Below are 17,435 nucleotides of genomic sequence, written 5' to 3' on the forward strand. Positions count from 1 at the left end.
CAGGGCCAAGGGAGCGAGTGTAGAGAGAAAAAAGAAGCGGGCCAAGGACTGAGCCCTGGGGAACTCCTGTGGCGAGGGGCCGAGGTGTCGATACCGAACCAGCCCAGGCAACCTGGAAGGAGCGACCAGAGAGGTAGGACTCAATCCAGTCCAGGGCTGTGCCACAGATGCCCGTTGCTGACAGGGCAGACAGGAGGATGGAGTGATCCACAGTGTCGAAGGCAGCAGAGAGATCTAGAAGAATGAGGACAGAGGAGAGGGAGGCTGCTCGTGCGGCATGAAGTGACTCACTGACGGAGAGGAGCGCAGTCTCTGTCGAGTGGCCCGATCTGAAGCCAGACTGATGGGGGTCTAGCAGGTTGTTGTTAGAAAAGAAGGAAGAAAGTTGAGTAGAAGCGGCTCGTTCTATAGTTTTAGAAAGGAAAGGAAGAAGAGATACCGGGCGGTAGTTCTGGATGATGGAGGGATCCAGGGTAGGCTTTTTTAGCAGCGGAGTGATGTGGGCCCTCTTGGAGGATGCCGGAAAACAGCCGGAAGACAGGGAGGAGTTGACAAGGGAGGTGACAAATGGGAGAATGTCAGGTGTGATAGTTTGGAGAAGAGAAGAGGGGATAGGGTCAAGGGCACAGGTTGTAGGGCGGTGGGAGAGCAGGAGTTGAGAAACATCAGAGTCTGTAAGGGGGGAGAAAGTGGAAAAGGAAGGGATGGGCCTAGAGGGGGGGAAGGGCACAGTGAGGGGGGCGGCGGTTGTAAAGGATCTGCGGATGACTGCGACCTTCTCATCGAAGAAATCAGCAAAGTCATCAGCAGCCTCACCCCACATAACCGGGCATCCGATCACAATAAGGATTACTTTCCTCCCAGTAAGCCAATGAACACACATTTTCATGGAGTGATTTGGTAAGACCCCTCTTTGTGGGGTGAGACCGTTTCTCAGTAAAAGGCTCGATAAAAAATAAATAAAAAAAAGTTTAAATTCATTACATTAAAATATCCATGAAATATCCAATATCCAATAAATATTTTCATGCTAAAAGCTGCTTATACACTTACATTACAAGCTATGTAAACTCAGCTCTCCGATCTCCAGATTTACCTGAACATTTTATGACAGTAACATCTGTCATAATATTTACAGATAAAGGTACAACAGTTTTATATCATTTGACATCAAGTTATGTCATGTGTATGGCAGTGTTATGTCGGCCTTATGGTAAGGGGTTTAAGTAAGTGTTACTGAACATTTTAATCACACACTGCATTTGTGATCTTACTCCTTGAGGGTTAAACATCCTAATGCACTTAGTCAGAGTATATTGGAGCTAATCTTACTGTTGGGTGTATTTTAGGGAGTACTGGCCACATTCCCAGTGTAGATATCTCAATCTCACCACTGAAATTGCTCTCCAACCAATAAAACAAAAAACAATAGAATACAGAGTTTATTAATATATGTATTTATCAGGTTGGGAGATTGTGTTTTTATTCCAGGTAGCTCCTGGAGACAGTCTGCTTCCTAAGGATGCCCACGATGATAGCAAACCATTACAAATGCACCTACGGTGGTGAAAAAGAACTGACCGGACCGACAGGTGTCTGTGTTTCCGTAGCCTTTCTGACGCTATGAGCATGTTCTCCCTGGCTCACCTACACCTGGCAAAAATGGTGGACTTTGCTAAGATGAACCATGTGCTTACAGACCTCCTGTAATTGCAAGGAGGAGTCTGCTACCTTGTTAGCAGTTTCACTTGCCCGTGTATGTACTTTAACTGACGGCGTGACCTGAAAGTCACCGGGTGCATTGCAACTCGGGCTAATGTGTTAGCGTTAGTGTTATATTTATACAGTATGTTAGGTTGCATCATGCTTCAGCAAACTGGCAACGCTTTGATCAGATTTTTTTTCTCAACAGCTGTCCCCCGCTAAAGAAGTGTAGTCCCATGCAGTGTCATGTAAAGTTACAAAATAGGTTACAGAATGATCTGAAGCTTGTTGAGCTGGTCTCGCTAGGTGTTTCTAAATCTATGATAAAGAAGCTAGAGGCGGTCTCACTGACATGTCAATGTTTTAATTGGACATGGGTGGTGCTGTATTATATTTATATCAACTCGTGTATTGTAATTTGTAACTTTGTGCGTTTCACTTGCTGCTGCCTGTCACGGCCGGATCGCTCTTGAAAAAGAGATTCTTAATCTCAACAAGCCTATCCTGGTTCAATAAAGGTTCAATAAAACAACAGTGGTGGGAATAGGGGTGGATACAGCCGGTTCACACTGCAGACGACAGCATGAGCTAGTATCCGCTCTACTTTAATGACGTCACATTCAGATCTGGCCTATGAATACAAATCAATGAAATAACTTTCAAAAAAAAGGTTAGAACAGATAACCGTTACCTGTGTAGGTTACTTGTAACTTCGAAAACAATCAATCAATCAATCAAGAGTCAAAGCTGTTACTAGAAAATCTGAATCTTACACTGGCGCTGTGCCTCTGCCAAGCAGGTCAACTTATGAAAGGTTCAGAAATACTAATTAGCCTGCAGGACCTGATTAAATAAAAAGAATAATAATCATCGGGTCAAACTTAAATAACATAATGATCAGCGGCGAGCTCGAATCGAGCCTTGCTTCAGTTTATTAGAAAATTCTGAGTTTTGTCGTACATTGTGCTGTAATGCGAGATGTTGCAGCCGAATGCCATTTCAGAGAAAAAAAAAGAGAAGCCGTGGCCTGCCTGTTTGAAGGAGAACAAGACGCTTTGAACTTTGAACTGAACTGACTTTCAGACCTTCAGCCGTGAACTCTGCGGATAGGGAACCAGATCCAGGAGTAATTCATACTGTCCTCATTAAAATTTAATTGCCTGCAACCTCAAGCCGAGACTTCTTGTACAACCTTGGCCGTCTTGAGAAAAGATAAAAAGAGTCCCCCCCCCCCCCCCCCCCCCTCGGGTAAAAGCCTGAAGGTGTTTATCTTGTTAGTGTTGAAACATACAAACGTTCATTGCTGCCATAAATCCAAACCGTGGGGATCTAAGTTTAGCCGGAACTCTCTTCGGAACAAAGTTTACTGTTCTTTCGCTCCAATCATTAGTAAGATCCGTTAATGTTTAAACAAGGCGCCCCCCGTCCCCCCGTAGCATAGCAGCAGTATAGCGGAACTTGTTTTAACTTCTATCTTTAGCTTTTCAGATTCTGAGGTCTTCCTGTTTTACGGTTTGGAGTAGGTTGCAAAATATTCTAATGTTGATGGTTAACTCCCCTCTCATAAATGTTTTAAATTAAATCTCACCAGTGCAAGCGAGACGGGCGGCTAACTGAATAAAAACCCCGCCTCACTACTGCCCCCCGATGGTGGTCCGTTTACCAGTGGTGTTGCAGAACAGACCATAGGCTCTCTAGTACACACTGCATACTGTGGTGACTCATCTGCACTATTTTTTCAACCCCAGCATGCTCTGCTCTGGTAATAATCTGGGCTTGCAGTTTTGAATTTGGCTCAGTTTTTTTTATTTTTTTTTACTTCAATTTAAAATAACAGTTTGTCTCAAAAAAAACCCCAACAACAACCCAGCAACAGAAGGCAGTGGAAAAACTGAAGTTTGTTTGTAAATCAATGTTCCACAGACCTCTTGTCCATGACCTTTTCCTTATTAAGCCAAACACATTGGTTGTGGGAAACTTTTGTGGCTCATTACAAACATTGGGTGCAATTGAGCATCAACAGATCTGGCTATAACTATAGTTGGAAACATTTCTGGTAGTTGATCAGTCAGCTACAGCATTACCTCATGGGCACGGTTTTGTACTTCTTGGTTATTGTTCAGGGAGTATTCATAAACAGTAATCATGAATATGTTTTAATGTTATGTCAAATGCGCTGCATGTATTAGAAAAATATATAAATTATGAGCCATTTCAAGTGTTAACTCTGATGAATTTATTATCATATTCAGTGTTATAATGAACAAAATCAAAATCAAAATCAATTTTTTTCACATTTGCATGAAAGTAAAACAATTGCATTTTTAATAATAAGCACTCTCACATTCTAATTTTTGTTAATAATAAGCGCTCTCAAATCAGAAAACCACAATGAAAAAAAAGACTGAAAAATGTATATGAATCTGGTCATTATGTGATTAGCAGCACTTGCATTTCCAAGGAAATTGAGAAAGAGTAACGAAAGATTTCTGCCAAAAATGACCTCAGAGGGCAACATTTCAGAGTGAAATGTCCCTCCAAATGCTCACTTCACTGCCAAGCTTTTATAGGAACCCCCAAAAAAATTGAATGAAAATGCCTCATCCAGAAACAGCTAATGGAGAAAACAAATGTGAATTCAAGACAGCCATTTACATCATGTTTCCTCGCTAGATTAGCATTCAAAGGCAGTTAACGGTGGGGCAGATTTTTAAGGAAAGTCTCGCCGAAACCGTAACCCTTACAGCAATACAGCGATAGGGGGGATTTACGCGATACCACCTTAACAGTCCCGGTCTAAGACCGGAGCTGCGCTCATGGCAGCCAATTACACATCGGCTCTGGATCGCGATACGAAACATCTGGCAGCCGAGCGTCCGCACGGAGCGGAGAGGGCTTTGTTGAAGAAGCCCGTGGCTCATCGCGAGCAGCCAGATGCTGGTTTGAGACTCGACCCTCCAGGATGAACCCGGCGTTCCTGCTACTGTGGGCACTGCCCCTGCTGGTCCCCGCCGCCCGCGGCCAGCCCAACTTCATCCCGGACGAGCCCTGGGTCAACACGTTCCGGCAGGGCTTCAACTTCCAGTGTGCGCACGGCGAGGCGCTGGTGGCCGTCCGGAGCTACTTCAGCGTGGAGCAGGGCTCGGACCGGATCTGGACCTTCGAGTGCCAGCCCACCCCCCACGGCCTGGGGGAGCTCACCGAATGCTGGTGGGACGACATCAACCGGGCCGGCATGGAATGGTAAGGACGACGCATCCCCTGCACCTCCCTCCCCGCCGCCTGCCCCCGGGGCCGCACATCTGCACACCATCCCGCGATGCTGTTCGACCATGCCAGCTCTCCGAAGGCTAGACTCGTGTTTCGCGGCTTTACCGTATATCCGACAACGTGCGACTTTTTATCCTCATCCGACCTTTTCGGTCGTTTGTTCAATGACCTTGATATGCACCTTTTTTTTATACTTTTTTTTTTATTTTTTATAAAAGTGTCAGCTAAATAAACTGTATTTTAGTGTACACTGAGTGAGCACTGTGACAATGAGGGGTATATTCTGGGGTGCTTCAAAAGGGGAAAGGGGGTTACAAGTCAGGGATGAGGCAGGAGCCAGGCAGGGAGTTGCCCAGGGAGACGTGGCATTCCTGGTGATGTTATGTTCATTGCTTTTAGCAGTTGCAGCCAGAAAGATATAGAAGCACTCGGTCTAGCCGGCTAATATCCATTTACCTCAGGGAGGCACTGATGATTAGATAAACCTGGACTGAAAGGCATAAGTGCGCGACCTATGTTGGTGAAAATATCTGAGAAGAAAGTACTGAGCCGTCTTTCCCTTGTATGTACAAACTGTCGAAAAGTACACTACTTTTGGAACACTGCAGAGCATAATGCACTGTAAAGAAAAATAAAATAAACACGATGGAGCAAACTGTTCCAGGGAAAATAACAGTTTAGTCATCGACTGACTTTGATGTGAATTATACTGTGACTCAGATGAAAGCGCAGAAAGTGTAAATATGCACGTCGTTATAAAATGAGATTGTAGATGATTATTTCTGCACCATGAGAGCTGATAATATTCCGCATAACAGTCCTTTACAGGGATACCAACTGTGCTCTTTCAAATACAGCATCAATTTGTTGCACCAATGAGAATAAATCAAGGATGCAATGGGTGCGATTTACAGCAAATTACCGTAATTAGTTTTCAACGGGTATTACACTCGCGTGGATGGTAGATTGTTCCTCTGACTAATGCAAACGTTTCAGGCACTGCCAGGGGCACCACCACGATCGACCATGCAATGCAGTGATATCTTGGCGAAGACAAACATTCACGAGAAACGTTAAGTCACAGCATTATGTTGTGTGAAGTTGTTTGAAGTTATCCTGGGCTGCACCAGTATGTGGATTGGTCCACTGGCTGTGGACCAGTGAGTTACACTCGCACTTTGGAGCGGAGGCCAGATTGCAGAACACTTCCACCAGGGACCGTGAGTCACAAAAGCCACAGCTGTGTCCGTTTTTCTCCCCTCCAGATCCCAGTTCGCTCTCTATAGGAAAGAGCCAAGTCCACAAAGGCTAAATGTCCGCAAAATGGCAAGATAGTATTTTTAAGGTGCGAGATCACAGAAATGTTATTAGATATGATATGTCCTTGAACTGAACAACCGCCGCAGGCAATCGAATGCAACAGGGTTCTAGAACACAGAACGAGAATTTTTAAAACATGTTCCAAAAAAAAAAAACCTAGTCTCGAAAGAGTTAAGTAATATGAGTCATCGTGGAAAAACATAAGCAGTAAGCAACCTCTTCTGTATTTCGGTAAAATGCGTAAAACCGCAGACGCAAAAAACAGTCATGCAATGACATTATGTCACACATTATAATGCAGAACCATCTGGGGGGCCCTGTACGCGAGATGACGGGAAATGTAAAAATGTGTTTACGCACTGCCGTAGAGTGGGCCTCTGGACTACACCGTATGTCTTATTCTAACTAATGAACACGAAAACCGCACGCTTTACAGTTTGGAGACGTCGTGTTTAATTTAAGAAGACAAATTCTGGATTGTCTCGTGGAACTTCTAAACAAACTGTCAACACTGTTATGAACGAACCGCAACATTTCTTCCTACACAAATTCGCAGGCGATGAAAGTCGTCTTTCTTTTTGACTGTAAATTTAAAAGGACCCGGACAGTTATTCCATAAAGGTAATTTCATCTAATTGCAGCTTTCTGGTGTTTTTTTTTTTTTTTTTTGTTCAGTCTATGAAATAATAAGCGCAAGCAAATTCAACATTTTACATTACACGTCACTTGGCTGACGCCTTTATCCAAAGCAACTTACAGTTTTAGATTTAGACTAAGCAGGAGACAATCCTCCCCTTGAGCAATGCAGGGTTAAGGGCCTTGCTCAAGGGCCCAACGGCAATATAAATCCAATTTTGGATTGCTATTCGATTTCCTGCATGGTGTCAGCAGGACTATATAGCCACCTATCCATCCAGCCTTCCATCTGTCTATCCCGCTATCCAGCTGTCTATCCATCTATGGATTTGTAATTTATGTACATTGCAATAAATAGACATAAATGTATCTAGAAAGATAGGAAGTGGAAGCCCCCCCCCCCTCTAACTAGTTGCACTATGTGCAATACTCTGGCCTGTGTTCATACTACATCTGGATTCTACATTTATGACACAGAATGAGCAAAACGGTCAGCCATATTTTTCAGTGTCCGCCATTTTGTTTCGTCGCACTCTCTCACAAGGACAGAACTGTGCAGCAATCTTTTTTTCCCCCTTTTACCTTTGACGAGGCATTTTTAACAACCTGGGCTCTAATAGTACTGCAATCCAAACACCCAGGTAAATTATTAATGCTAGCATTTCAACTATCTGAGAGGTCTAGGCGTGTGTAATGCATATGTGTAAGAGACCCAGTGCTCTGCATCAGGCCATCGCAGTGATCCGGGTGTGACTTACAGAGACTGAGGGTGGAATGATCCCTCCTGTTCATGATGCGCACAGCTGTTGTGGCTGTGCCTAGCAACGTATCACAAACGTATCTTCTCCCAAAATGAAAAAAAAATTCAAGTCAGTGTTCTAAAACTGATTTCAATTACCAGCAGTGACTGTAGCACCAGCATTTGAATGTTTAAGAACATTGTAATCACACATTTTAGATCATACACCTTAAAAGGTTTAATCAAGATGACTGTGCACTTGGACAGCTTCATAGTTAATGAATTCTAATTTTTTTCTGATAATTATATACCAGCAAATACTAAAATTAATATAATGGGAAGAGATTCTCTTTTTCGGTCATGCCACAGAAGAACAAAATAGATTTTTAAATCAAACTTAGTTTTGTGCTCAAAAGTTTTGCAACCATGCAAACTAGAGATCAAAAAAGTAACTTATCAAATAAGAACAGTGTTTCATACATTTTAATGGAAAGTCAGCAGAAGTGCTGATAAATATGGATGATATGCAAGGAATTATTGCTATTTACTATTCAGGAGTGACACTTACAATATTTGAAAATCAAACCCAGTAAAAAGATTTTCCAATTTCTAAACCTCTCTAAAAAAAACTGTAAACACCAAGGCATACGGCCTTCGAAATACAGTTTCATCACTCTTTCCCTCTTTCCCTGAGTTTCCTGTACTCTGGATGCCCGTGCACCCATGTCCGCTGGGAACAGCTTCGACTCTTCCGAGGATGACACGTTGTTATTCTTCCCACACGCAGGACGGGAACGTCCGTGCAGGCAAGGAATGTCCGCCCTGTTCAAACAGACCTGACATGCCGATTCATCTCTTAACATCAACAGACAGCGCGGTCTGACTGAGAGCACTGGTGGCAGGGCCAAGCCTCTGAGTGTCCTTCTGCACAATGCGCGCGTAAGGCCCGCGCCTTTGTCCTTGCTCATGTCCGCCAAAGTGGTGCCAATGCATGTGGAAGGTCACCCCAGCACCGCCTCTACAGTCATGACAAAACAAAATTAACCCGTTGAAGAGGGTTTTCTTTTTCTTTTTTTCCCCCCATTTATTTGTTCTAGATCTCCATTGCTTTCAATTATCAGAAGTGATTGTAATTACTAGTAGTGATTGTAATTACCAGGAATGATTGTGACATCAGCAACAAGAACATTCTACGACTTCACATTAAGTGGTTAAGTCAAAGTGAGCCTCTCAAGCGGGAACAAGCACAGCTTGTATTTTTATGCATCTATAACATTTACCACAACGAACCGGATATTTACCAAAAACCCAACCAGGGACAACGCTACTCTCAGTGGCAGCTGCAGCCTTCCTTGCAGGTCACTGACCGCGAAAACCTTGGCAAAAACAAGAGGCGGCGTGTCGCTTAATCTCCACCACGGAGGAACGCCGTAGCGACATGAAATAGCCGGCAAAAGAGCTGTGCCTGGCTTCAAGTTCTCACTGCCCCGAGGCTGCCACGTATAATGTACACAAGTGCTGCAAAGGCCACCATTACACAAAACACAAGTCCTGTGTGGGACACAAGCACGGGTATTGTTGTTTTTCTGTTGTGTTAACAAAAAGTGAGTGGACACAGACATGACGGCCGACTGGAATGCAAAGAGAGTTGGCAGCAGCAGCAGCCATTTTAGAATAACTGGCCTGGACTAGTAATGTGTTGCAGACCAGTGCTGGGTGAGAGATTTACCCTCCATTTCCATGATGGACTCAGATCTATTTTTCCACAAGCTGCTTTCTGCCAGTTCAGAGAACAGCCAGCAATCACAACGCCACCACGCTCAATTATTCCTACTCTACTCCTTATTAACACACATGCCAGGGTCTCTGCAACATGACAGCAGCCCTGCTGTACAACCCAGCTATGACCAGCTGGAAATACCAGCCACCAGCTGTTTCAAAACATAGCTTGAGCTGGTCAAACCATGTTGTGTATGGAGCTGGTCTCGCTGGTCAACCAACAGTTTCAAAACTTAGCTTGAGCAGTTTATTTCTTCGGGGAAGTTCTCCGCAAAATGAAAGCAGGTCATTAATATTGGTTATAAAGAACCGTTTGGCTATTTATACAAGGAAATCTGGCTAGTGTACTGGGGAACATGGTACTCGGGAGGAAATAGCAAACAGCATAGAGGCTGTAAGGAATGTTGGCTTGTTCTACTTAGAGCTACCCTTGCCAATACTTCTCTCTACTGCTCCACTGTTTGGAGGATTCTCGGAGGCATACTTTCGAACATGTTGATTATGTTAGCCACTTATTTCCCACAAATGTAAGTTATGGCATTTCAATTATTGCCGAATCCCATTCATGCCAATCTGCCAATTTGCACACTCTCTGTGACAGCAAGTCTCCAGTATTGCCCGTTCTGATTTATTATCGTGAAAGGCAATATACCTTTAAAGTGTGTTCATAAGTTCCCAGATTTATACGACCACGTATAAAACATTCGCAACCGGCTCAGTAAATCACACGCTAATAAGCCGGCTTGGTGCCTCTGCAAAGCCTGCTGGGGGAGCATTACCTCAGCGAATTGGCAGCTTGATTGAAATCACATGTCGTGAGTCAATCAACGAGAGTCGACGGGAGAGCTCTGGAGCGACGGAAGGATCCGGAGGGCGGGTCGTACCCGTCAGCTCTTGTGATCGGGGATGTCGCTTTTTAAAAAAAACTTTGATCCGCGTGATCGTCGCGAGATCGTGAGATCGACTCAGTCCGCGGGCATCCTTCGGCCCTTGGCACGGGCCACTCTCAGACAGCCTTGAGAAGCAGCAGGCTCCTGTGTTTCAGAAAAGGCCAACAGGCGCTGCTCCAAAACCTGCTCCAAATTCCGTTTCCGCAAGAACTACTGACCTCATACGATGTCTCATTGTCTCTTGGTGTTATTCCTAACCCACCCCCCGCCTCCCTCACCCTCCCCTTCAGTGTTCTGGAAATTCAGAACTCCATTTGGCTCTTGTCTACCCAGTCAGGCTGCAGTAGGCCTCCTGCCCGAGTCTGAGTTTACCCTGGCGGTCCAACATAACAACGACTACACCCCTTTTCCTGAGAATTCGTGTTTTCGCCTGTTCTTTTTGAATCATGAGCCAGGGTACTTCCAAGAGTCTCATTAAGAAAATAAATAAATATAACAGTTCACTTTAATCCACTTTAATGTGCAAAATAATTATGAGGGTATAAAGGAGAAATACAATATAAAACGCTCAGGCATCAAAGTCTTACCTCAAACTCTATCCGGTTCCCTTCCACAGAATGACCACTGTAAAAGACAAAACAACAGAAAAAGAGCAGGAATGAGCAGATGTTGAAAGGTGAAGAAAACAATTTGGTTGTGGCCAGAGCATTGGCAATGAAAAAAGAGTGAAAAGTGAACTGCACTTGACCTTCAGTGCAGAGGAGAGAGGCACATTTAAGCACAGCGCATCACATAAAGCCAAAAAGCCAAAAAAGCCAAAAGGTCTGCGTTCAGACAGGGAAATAAACAAGACTTCACAGAAAAAAAAAGAAAAGAAAAAAAAAAGACCTCTTATCCAGAGCGACGTACAGTTGATTAGACAAAGCAGGAGACAATCCTCCCCTGGAGCAATGCAGGGTTAAGGGCCTTGCTCAAGGGCCCAACGGCTGTGCGGATCTTTATTGTGGCTACACCCTGGGAATCGAACCACCAGGCTTGCGTGTCCTAGTCATTCACCTTAACCACTACGCTACAGGCCGCAAACATTGTCGTGTTATCAGGAAGGTCATTTCAGTGTGAAAAACCCAGTAAACTGACCGTTGTGACATGGCACCGCTGTTATAGACAGCTGCTGTAGTAATCTTCCTGAGAGATGGCCGTAGACTACCCCGGGCACATCGTCTGCATAGAGCAGACACCGTCAGTGCGACTGACAGTGACGACGGATCGTAAAACAACAATAGCGTGCTTGTGCGCGTAATGCGCATGGCAGCCAACTCCTCGTCAATCAGTCTGCAGGAAGGCAGCTACAAAACCACTCCAGCTGCCCAATCACATCACATTACATTACATCACATTACATCACATTACATCACATTACATTACATTACACGCAGACGCTCGCATCCAGAGTGACGTACAATGAGGAGACACTGTAAGAAGAACACATTTCCGGTCTCTTATTAAACGACACTGGCGTTGACAGCCCTAATCAATCCTGCCTCATTTGAATTGCCGGCAGTTAAGCGACTACAATCAGACAAACAGCCATCTCAGAGGGCCCCCCCCCAGGTTCTCATTGGCGCAGGATGTCACATGACTAGCAGCTAGTCGAGTGCCGCTTTGCATGGGGAACCGGTGATTCTGAAGCGCAGAAACCCATCGCTGTAATCATGTGTTAGGCGGTCTTAGAAGATGATTTTACTTTTTCAAAGATCACCAACTCATACATACTCATGAAGCAGGGTTCATCTAGAAAGAATGCCGAATACACGCAATGCTAAGGGCTAAAATGCTAGAATGCTGACACAGCCGCCCCCATTAAGCAGACCACAAAACCCCCAAGTACAGGATGTTCTGGCATTGTCCTTCCCCAGACTTCTGAAGTTCTCTCAACCACTAAGACAAAAGCAGATGTGCCCGTGTCTCTAGTCAGCACGTGGCAGTGCACCCTCACACAGATCTAACAGACGGATGGATGGATTATTTCATGGACGGAAGGATGGAGAGATAGATAGATAGATAGACAGATAGAAGGAAGGATGGACAGATGAATGGATGGATGGATAGATAGATAGATAGATGGGTGGGTGGGTGGGTGGTTGGACGGATGGATGTTGTATCACAGGAGCGATGGTCATTTGCTGATTATGTCACCGTAGCAGTAACAATGTTTTTTTTGTTTTTGCTCTTTTTTGCAGGACGTCCACATGCAGCCGCAACGGGCTGGTGGCAGGGGTCCAGAGCCAGTACTTCGGCTCCGTGCTGGACCGGGAGTGGCAGTTCTACTGCTGCAGATACAGCCAGAGATGCCCCTACTCCTGCATGTACGCCTACCACACGTCTCCCCCCCCCCCCCCGGCTTACCACACCTCTCCCCCCCCCGGCCTACCACACGTCTCCCCCCGGCCTACTACACGCCTCCCCCCCCGGCCTACCACACGTCTCCCCCCCCGGCCTACCACACGTCTCCCCCCCCGGCCTACCACACGTCTCCCCCTCCGGCCTACCACACGTCTCCCCCCCGGCCTACCACACGCCTCCCCCCCGGCCTACCACACGCCTCCCCCCCCGGCCTACTACACGCCTCCCCCCCGGCCTACTACACGTCTCCCCCCCCCGGCCTACCACACGTCTCCCCCCCCGGCCTACCACACGTCTCCCCCCCCCCGGCCTACCACACGTCTCTCCCCCCGATGTGTCTCTGCCATAGACTGCAGAAAAATATGGATCACGTGTCCATTACGTCACCCACTGACTATCCATGGGCTAGCAATTTAAAGCCTGGGAAGTCAGGTTTACTGGCGCCGCCATGTTGTACATTTGGAGTCTGTGCAGTCAGGAAGCCGATGTGGCTTCACACTAAGCGTGTGAAAGAGAGAGAGAGATGTAATCTGTCCCTGATTTGTCCACAGAGTATTGCTGTATAGTTCTAATAACAAAATACTTTGTGGACGAATCAGGAACTCTCTCTCTCTCTACTGCGTAGTCTTCTTGCTCAAAACTGTACAACAGGGGTCTCCAATCTTATCCAGAAAGGGCCGGTGTGTGTGCAGGTTGTTGTTTTAGCACAGGACTAAGACAGCTGATTCTACTCATCTAGGTCTTGATTAAAGACCACGATTAGTTCATTAGTATAATCAGGTGTGTTACTGCTGGGTTAAAACAAAAACCTGCACCCACGCCGGCCCTTTTAGGATAAGATTGGAGACCCCTGCTGTACAACATAGTGGAGCCCCAGAACTTCTATATTTGTAGTCTTCCACGGTTTCAAAAGGAGCCCATGAACAGTCAGTGGGTGATGTAACATGCACTTGGTCCATAGAATGGTCCCCACCTCCCTGCCATGGCTCCACCCCCCTGCCATGGCTCCACCCCCCTGCCATGGCCCCACCCCCCTGCCATGGCCCAGGGGATGAGAGACGGCCTCTGCCTCTTGCAGAACACAACTCCCTGTGTTTACACCACAAATAAACACCGCATTACTCCACGGTCCAAAGTGTACAGTAAACGCATTGTGCGTGTAAATACTGTATACTGTTGATATCACACGAAAGCGGCCCTATTTTTTGTTATGCCTACACAAAATTAAATTCCTAATTCTATTTTATTGTCTGCATTTGTCAATAAAATTGGCAACTAATACCATGATGCCTTGAAGACAATTATTTTGTAGCGATACAAGCTTTAGTTGAACAGCAGCGATATGCACCTACACCAGACTGACTCCGGTCTCTCCCCTACGCAGGAAGACGATGGACGTTCCGCGGTACTACCAGGAGGAGGGGGAGATGGTCATCCCAAGCTACGGATACTTCATCAGGGGCGCCCAGACCACCTTCAGCGGAGTGCTCAGGTCAGCCACTTCCCCGGCAACGCTCCACGCGTAACCGCGGAGACGGGGTTGAAGGCCAACGGGTTCTCAGTGTGAGCCGTGACCTCTGTAGAGAACGACGCGCACACGTGTGTGTGTGTGCATGAGAATGGCACGTGTGTGTGTGTGTGAGAGAGAACGACAAGTGTGTGCGCGAGTGAGTGCGTGTGAGAACGACACGTGTGTGTGTGTGTGAGAACGACGTGTGTGTGTGTGTGTGTGTGTGTGTGAGAACAGCACACGTGTGCGCGCGTGTGGGTGTGTGAGAACAGCACGTGTGTGTGTGTGTGTGTGTGTGTGTGTGTGTGTGTGTGTGTGTGTGAGTGCGCGTGTGAGTGTGGGTGTGTGTGTGTGTATGTGTGAGAACAACACGCTGTTCTTCACCTCAGTTGGGTGAGGAGTCTTTGAGCAGGAATGAGAGGAGCGGAGTTTTAAGACAGGATTCTGTGTTTACTAAACAAGGCATTACTTTCCGTCCCACCCATGGCTTTGCTTTATATTTCCAATCCATGCAAGAGACCTGCAATATATGTATACACTGTACACGGTTAGTCACAATCTGCACCGTACTCACACGCTCGGTTCAATATGGCTCACATCATGAAGTTGCCTTATGTAACAGATTGTATTGTGTAGTGTTACTAGTCTTACAAATCTAGGATCCCATTTCCCCAAGCCTGGCTGCCAAAACCAGAAACATCAATTTGCCAATGTCTGCGATATTTAAAATTTATATAACCATGATCAGGTATGCATGTGATGACATTTTAGCGATTAGAGCAGTGTTTTCATATTGACTGAGAAAGTCATTATAACTAAACAATATACATATGTACATATGAATGTTTACAGACCAGCTTCTATTGACAATGTTTATGTTTTTTCCTTTCCTGCAGGGATCGACAGTGGAAATACATCTTGTGCAGGATGACAGACTTTGACTGCCAGTTTGAAAACCACTAAAGCCCATGTATGGCTTTGTGAGATCATTCCTAACGTAGCAGTGAAGTTGGTTAATGTGTGCATGCAAAAGTGTGTCTATACATCTATACGTCTTTGTCCTAAACATTACTTTTTATCTGGGTTTTGTATTTTATGTTTGAATAACTATGTGCTACAGCATTAATGGACAATGTAATAATTTGTGTTACTCTTCTGCGGGTTTATTAGTAGTACGACGCCAATATGCATCAGTAATTACCAGTACTTGAAGAAACGTATATGGACCTCATACACTATATGCAAATAAAATAAAATTGATGACAAGCGGCTTTAAAACGTAGCGATCGGGGGCACTGTGACACATTCGTTCCCGTGTGTTAAAGAGGAAGCGAACGCATCGGTCGGGACACGATCACAGGGCACACACCGGAGACAGCGAGATTGTTTGAGGAGGACTGTCCAGGACTTCCTGGTGTTCTGCCAACGTAGAGGGTTGTTTTAAGCGGTCGCAGCAGGAATCCAAATCACTAGAAAGCCGGATAGCCTGTGAGCACTCGCCCCATATTCCAGGAAGCGTCAGTTATTCTGTCACACGTAGAGAGGTGATTATAGAGACTAGTGAAATCCAGCTATGTCCAGCTTGAAATTCCAGCTACCAGCTGTTTCAAAACAGCGTGAACTGGTCAAGCCATGTTGAGTATGGAGCTGGGTGTGAACTGGTCAACTGGCTACCAGCTGTTTCAAAACATAGCTTGAGCAGGTCAATCCATGTTGAGTATGGAGCTGGTCTAACTGGTGAACCGGCTCCCAGCTGTTTAAAAAATTTGAGCTGTTTTTTTTTTTTTCAGCAGGGATAACATCCAACAGGGCCCAACCAACTGACTTCCTCATGTTAAGCAAAAGTCCTGAAGCTGATTCCTCTGTTATCATGCTAACCGAAAGTCCTGAAGCTGATTCCTCTGTTATCATGCTAACAAAAGGTCCTGAAGCTAATTCCTCTGTTATCATGTTAACCAAAAGTCCTGAAGCTAATTCCTCTGTTATCATGTTAACCAAAAGTCCTGAAGCTGAATTCCTCTGTTATCATGCTAACCAAAAGTCCTGAAGCTGACGTCCTCTGTTATCATGCTAACAAAAGGTCCTGAAGCTAATTCCTCTGTTATCATGCTAACCAAAAGTCCTGAAGCTGATTCCTCTGTTATCATGCTAAACAAAAGTCCTGAAGCGGATTCCTCTGTTATCATGCTAAACAAAAGTCCTGAAGCTGACTTCCTCTGTTATCATGCTAAACAAAAGTCCTGAAGCTGATTCCTCTGCGGTGCCGCAATGCTCAGGGCCTTAGGCGGACTCCTGCCGGTCCTGTCCCTAAGACTTGCTTCCGCATGTCGACAGTGTCAGTCAAAAAAATGAAAACGACACCGTCCGTGGAATGAGATCCGTCTAAATATCAGAGCGGAAGAGCACGGCCTTCTGGGAGGCATCCCGTTTCACACCCAGCTGTCGTCGAACTGCCCGCGCCTCTTTGAAGCCAAATCCCATCAAAAAGAACTCGCAAAAGGGCACTCCGCACAACCTTAGCAAACTGATTACGAATTAAACGCACGACACCACGCTATGCTTCCAAAAATATTACACTCACGCAACACGGCATCCTGTGCTACTTGCACTCGTGAGGGTGCAGCACATACCAGGAGAAATAAATAGTACACTTGATATACACTTAAATTACACTTTGAGTATTCTCAACTATACAATAGTATACTTCAGGATACTATTTTTTCCACATGAGACGACACAGGCCACAGCGTTACAGGTCTGAAACAGAGGCAGAGCACTAACATGCATGAGCAGTACTCTGGGTATATTAAAAGCATGCTGTAAAATAAAATGTGTTGTTCAATGTGCAAACTGCTATTCTGAGTATCCATCGTTATTACTGTATACAAAGAGCAAAAGCTATGTGTGATAACAACAGTACAATACAATAAAGAAATTATTTACTGTATGTCGCCACAATGCAGACGTCTCCCCATTCCTCACCATTATGGTCTTTACTGGGGCAGCCTGTGGCCTAGTAGCTGATGTGCCTGGGACCAGCTGGGATAATTGAGATAACTGAGACAGTATACAGCAAAATTACCTTGGGAATATTTTTGGAACACATTAATGCAATGAAATTTATGTATATGTCCTACACAATTCCATCCATCCATTATCTGAACCCGCTTATCCTGATCAGGGT

At 45.4% G+C, this 17,435-nt stretch overlaps 1 protein-coding gene and 1 long non-coding RNA gene across 3 annotated transcripts in view; one reads left to right on the forward strand and one right to left on the reverse strand.

The window, feature by feature from the left end:
• Positions 1-4,571: 4,571 nt before the first annotated feature.
• dpt (dermatopontin) lies at positions 4,572-17,198 on the forward strand. Of its 2 annotated transcripts, XR_009705891.1 has the most exons (5): positions 4,572-4,947; positions 12,579-12,704; positions 14,126-14,233; positions 15,148-16,095; positions 16,332-17,198. XR_009705891.1 is itself a non-coding variant. In XM_061226489.1 (4 exons), the coding sequence occupies exons 1-4, from the start codon at positions 4,667-4,669 to the stop codon at positions 15,212-15,214; spliced, it is 582 nt and encodes a 193-aa protein (XP_061082473.1). In that variant the 5' UTR covers positions 4,572-4,666; the 3' UTR covers positions 15,215-17,198. The 2 variants fall into 2 exon arrangements, 1 of the variants encoding a protein (XP_061082473.1); XM_061226489.1 differs by having other exon boundaries at positions 15,148-17,198.
• Positions 8,364-17,435, reverse strand: part of LOC133116662 (uncharacterized) — a 38,543-nt gene continuing 29,471 nt past the window's right edge. The window contains exons 3-4 of the long non-coding RNA XR_009705892.1: positions 10,926-10,962; positions 8,364-8,687 (exon numbers count right to left, since the gene is read on the reverse strand). This is a non-coding gene — a long non-coding RNA (uncharacterized LOC133116662). The remainder of the gene's footprint in view (positions 8,688-10,925; positions 10,963-17,435) is intronic.

The sequence above is a fragment of the Conger conger genome, chromosome 17, assembly GCF_963514075.1.
Source record: "Conger conger chromosome 17, fConCon1.1, whole genome shotgun sequence".
Lineage (NCBI taxonomy): Eukaryota > Metazoa > Chordata > Actinopteri > Anguilliformes > Congridae > Conger > Conger conger.

Coding starts and splice junctions, on each gene's coding strand:
- dpt (XM_061226489.1), top strand. CDS start 4,667: ATGAACCCGGCGTTCCTGCTACTGTGGGCACTGCCCCTGCTGGTCCCC. Junction 4,948..12,578: donor AACCGGGCCGGCATGGAATG/GTAAGGACGACG, acceptor TCTTTTTTGCAG/GACGTCCACATGCAGCCGCA. Junction 14,234..15,147: donor ACCTTCAGCGGAGTGCTCAG/GTCAGCCACTTC, acceptor CCTTTCCTGCAG/GGATCGACAGTGGAAATACA.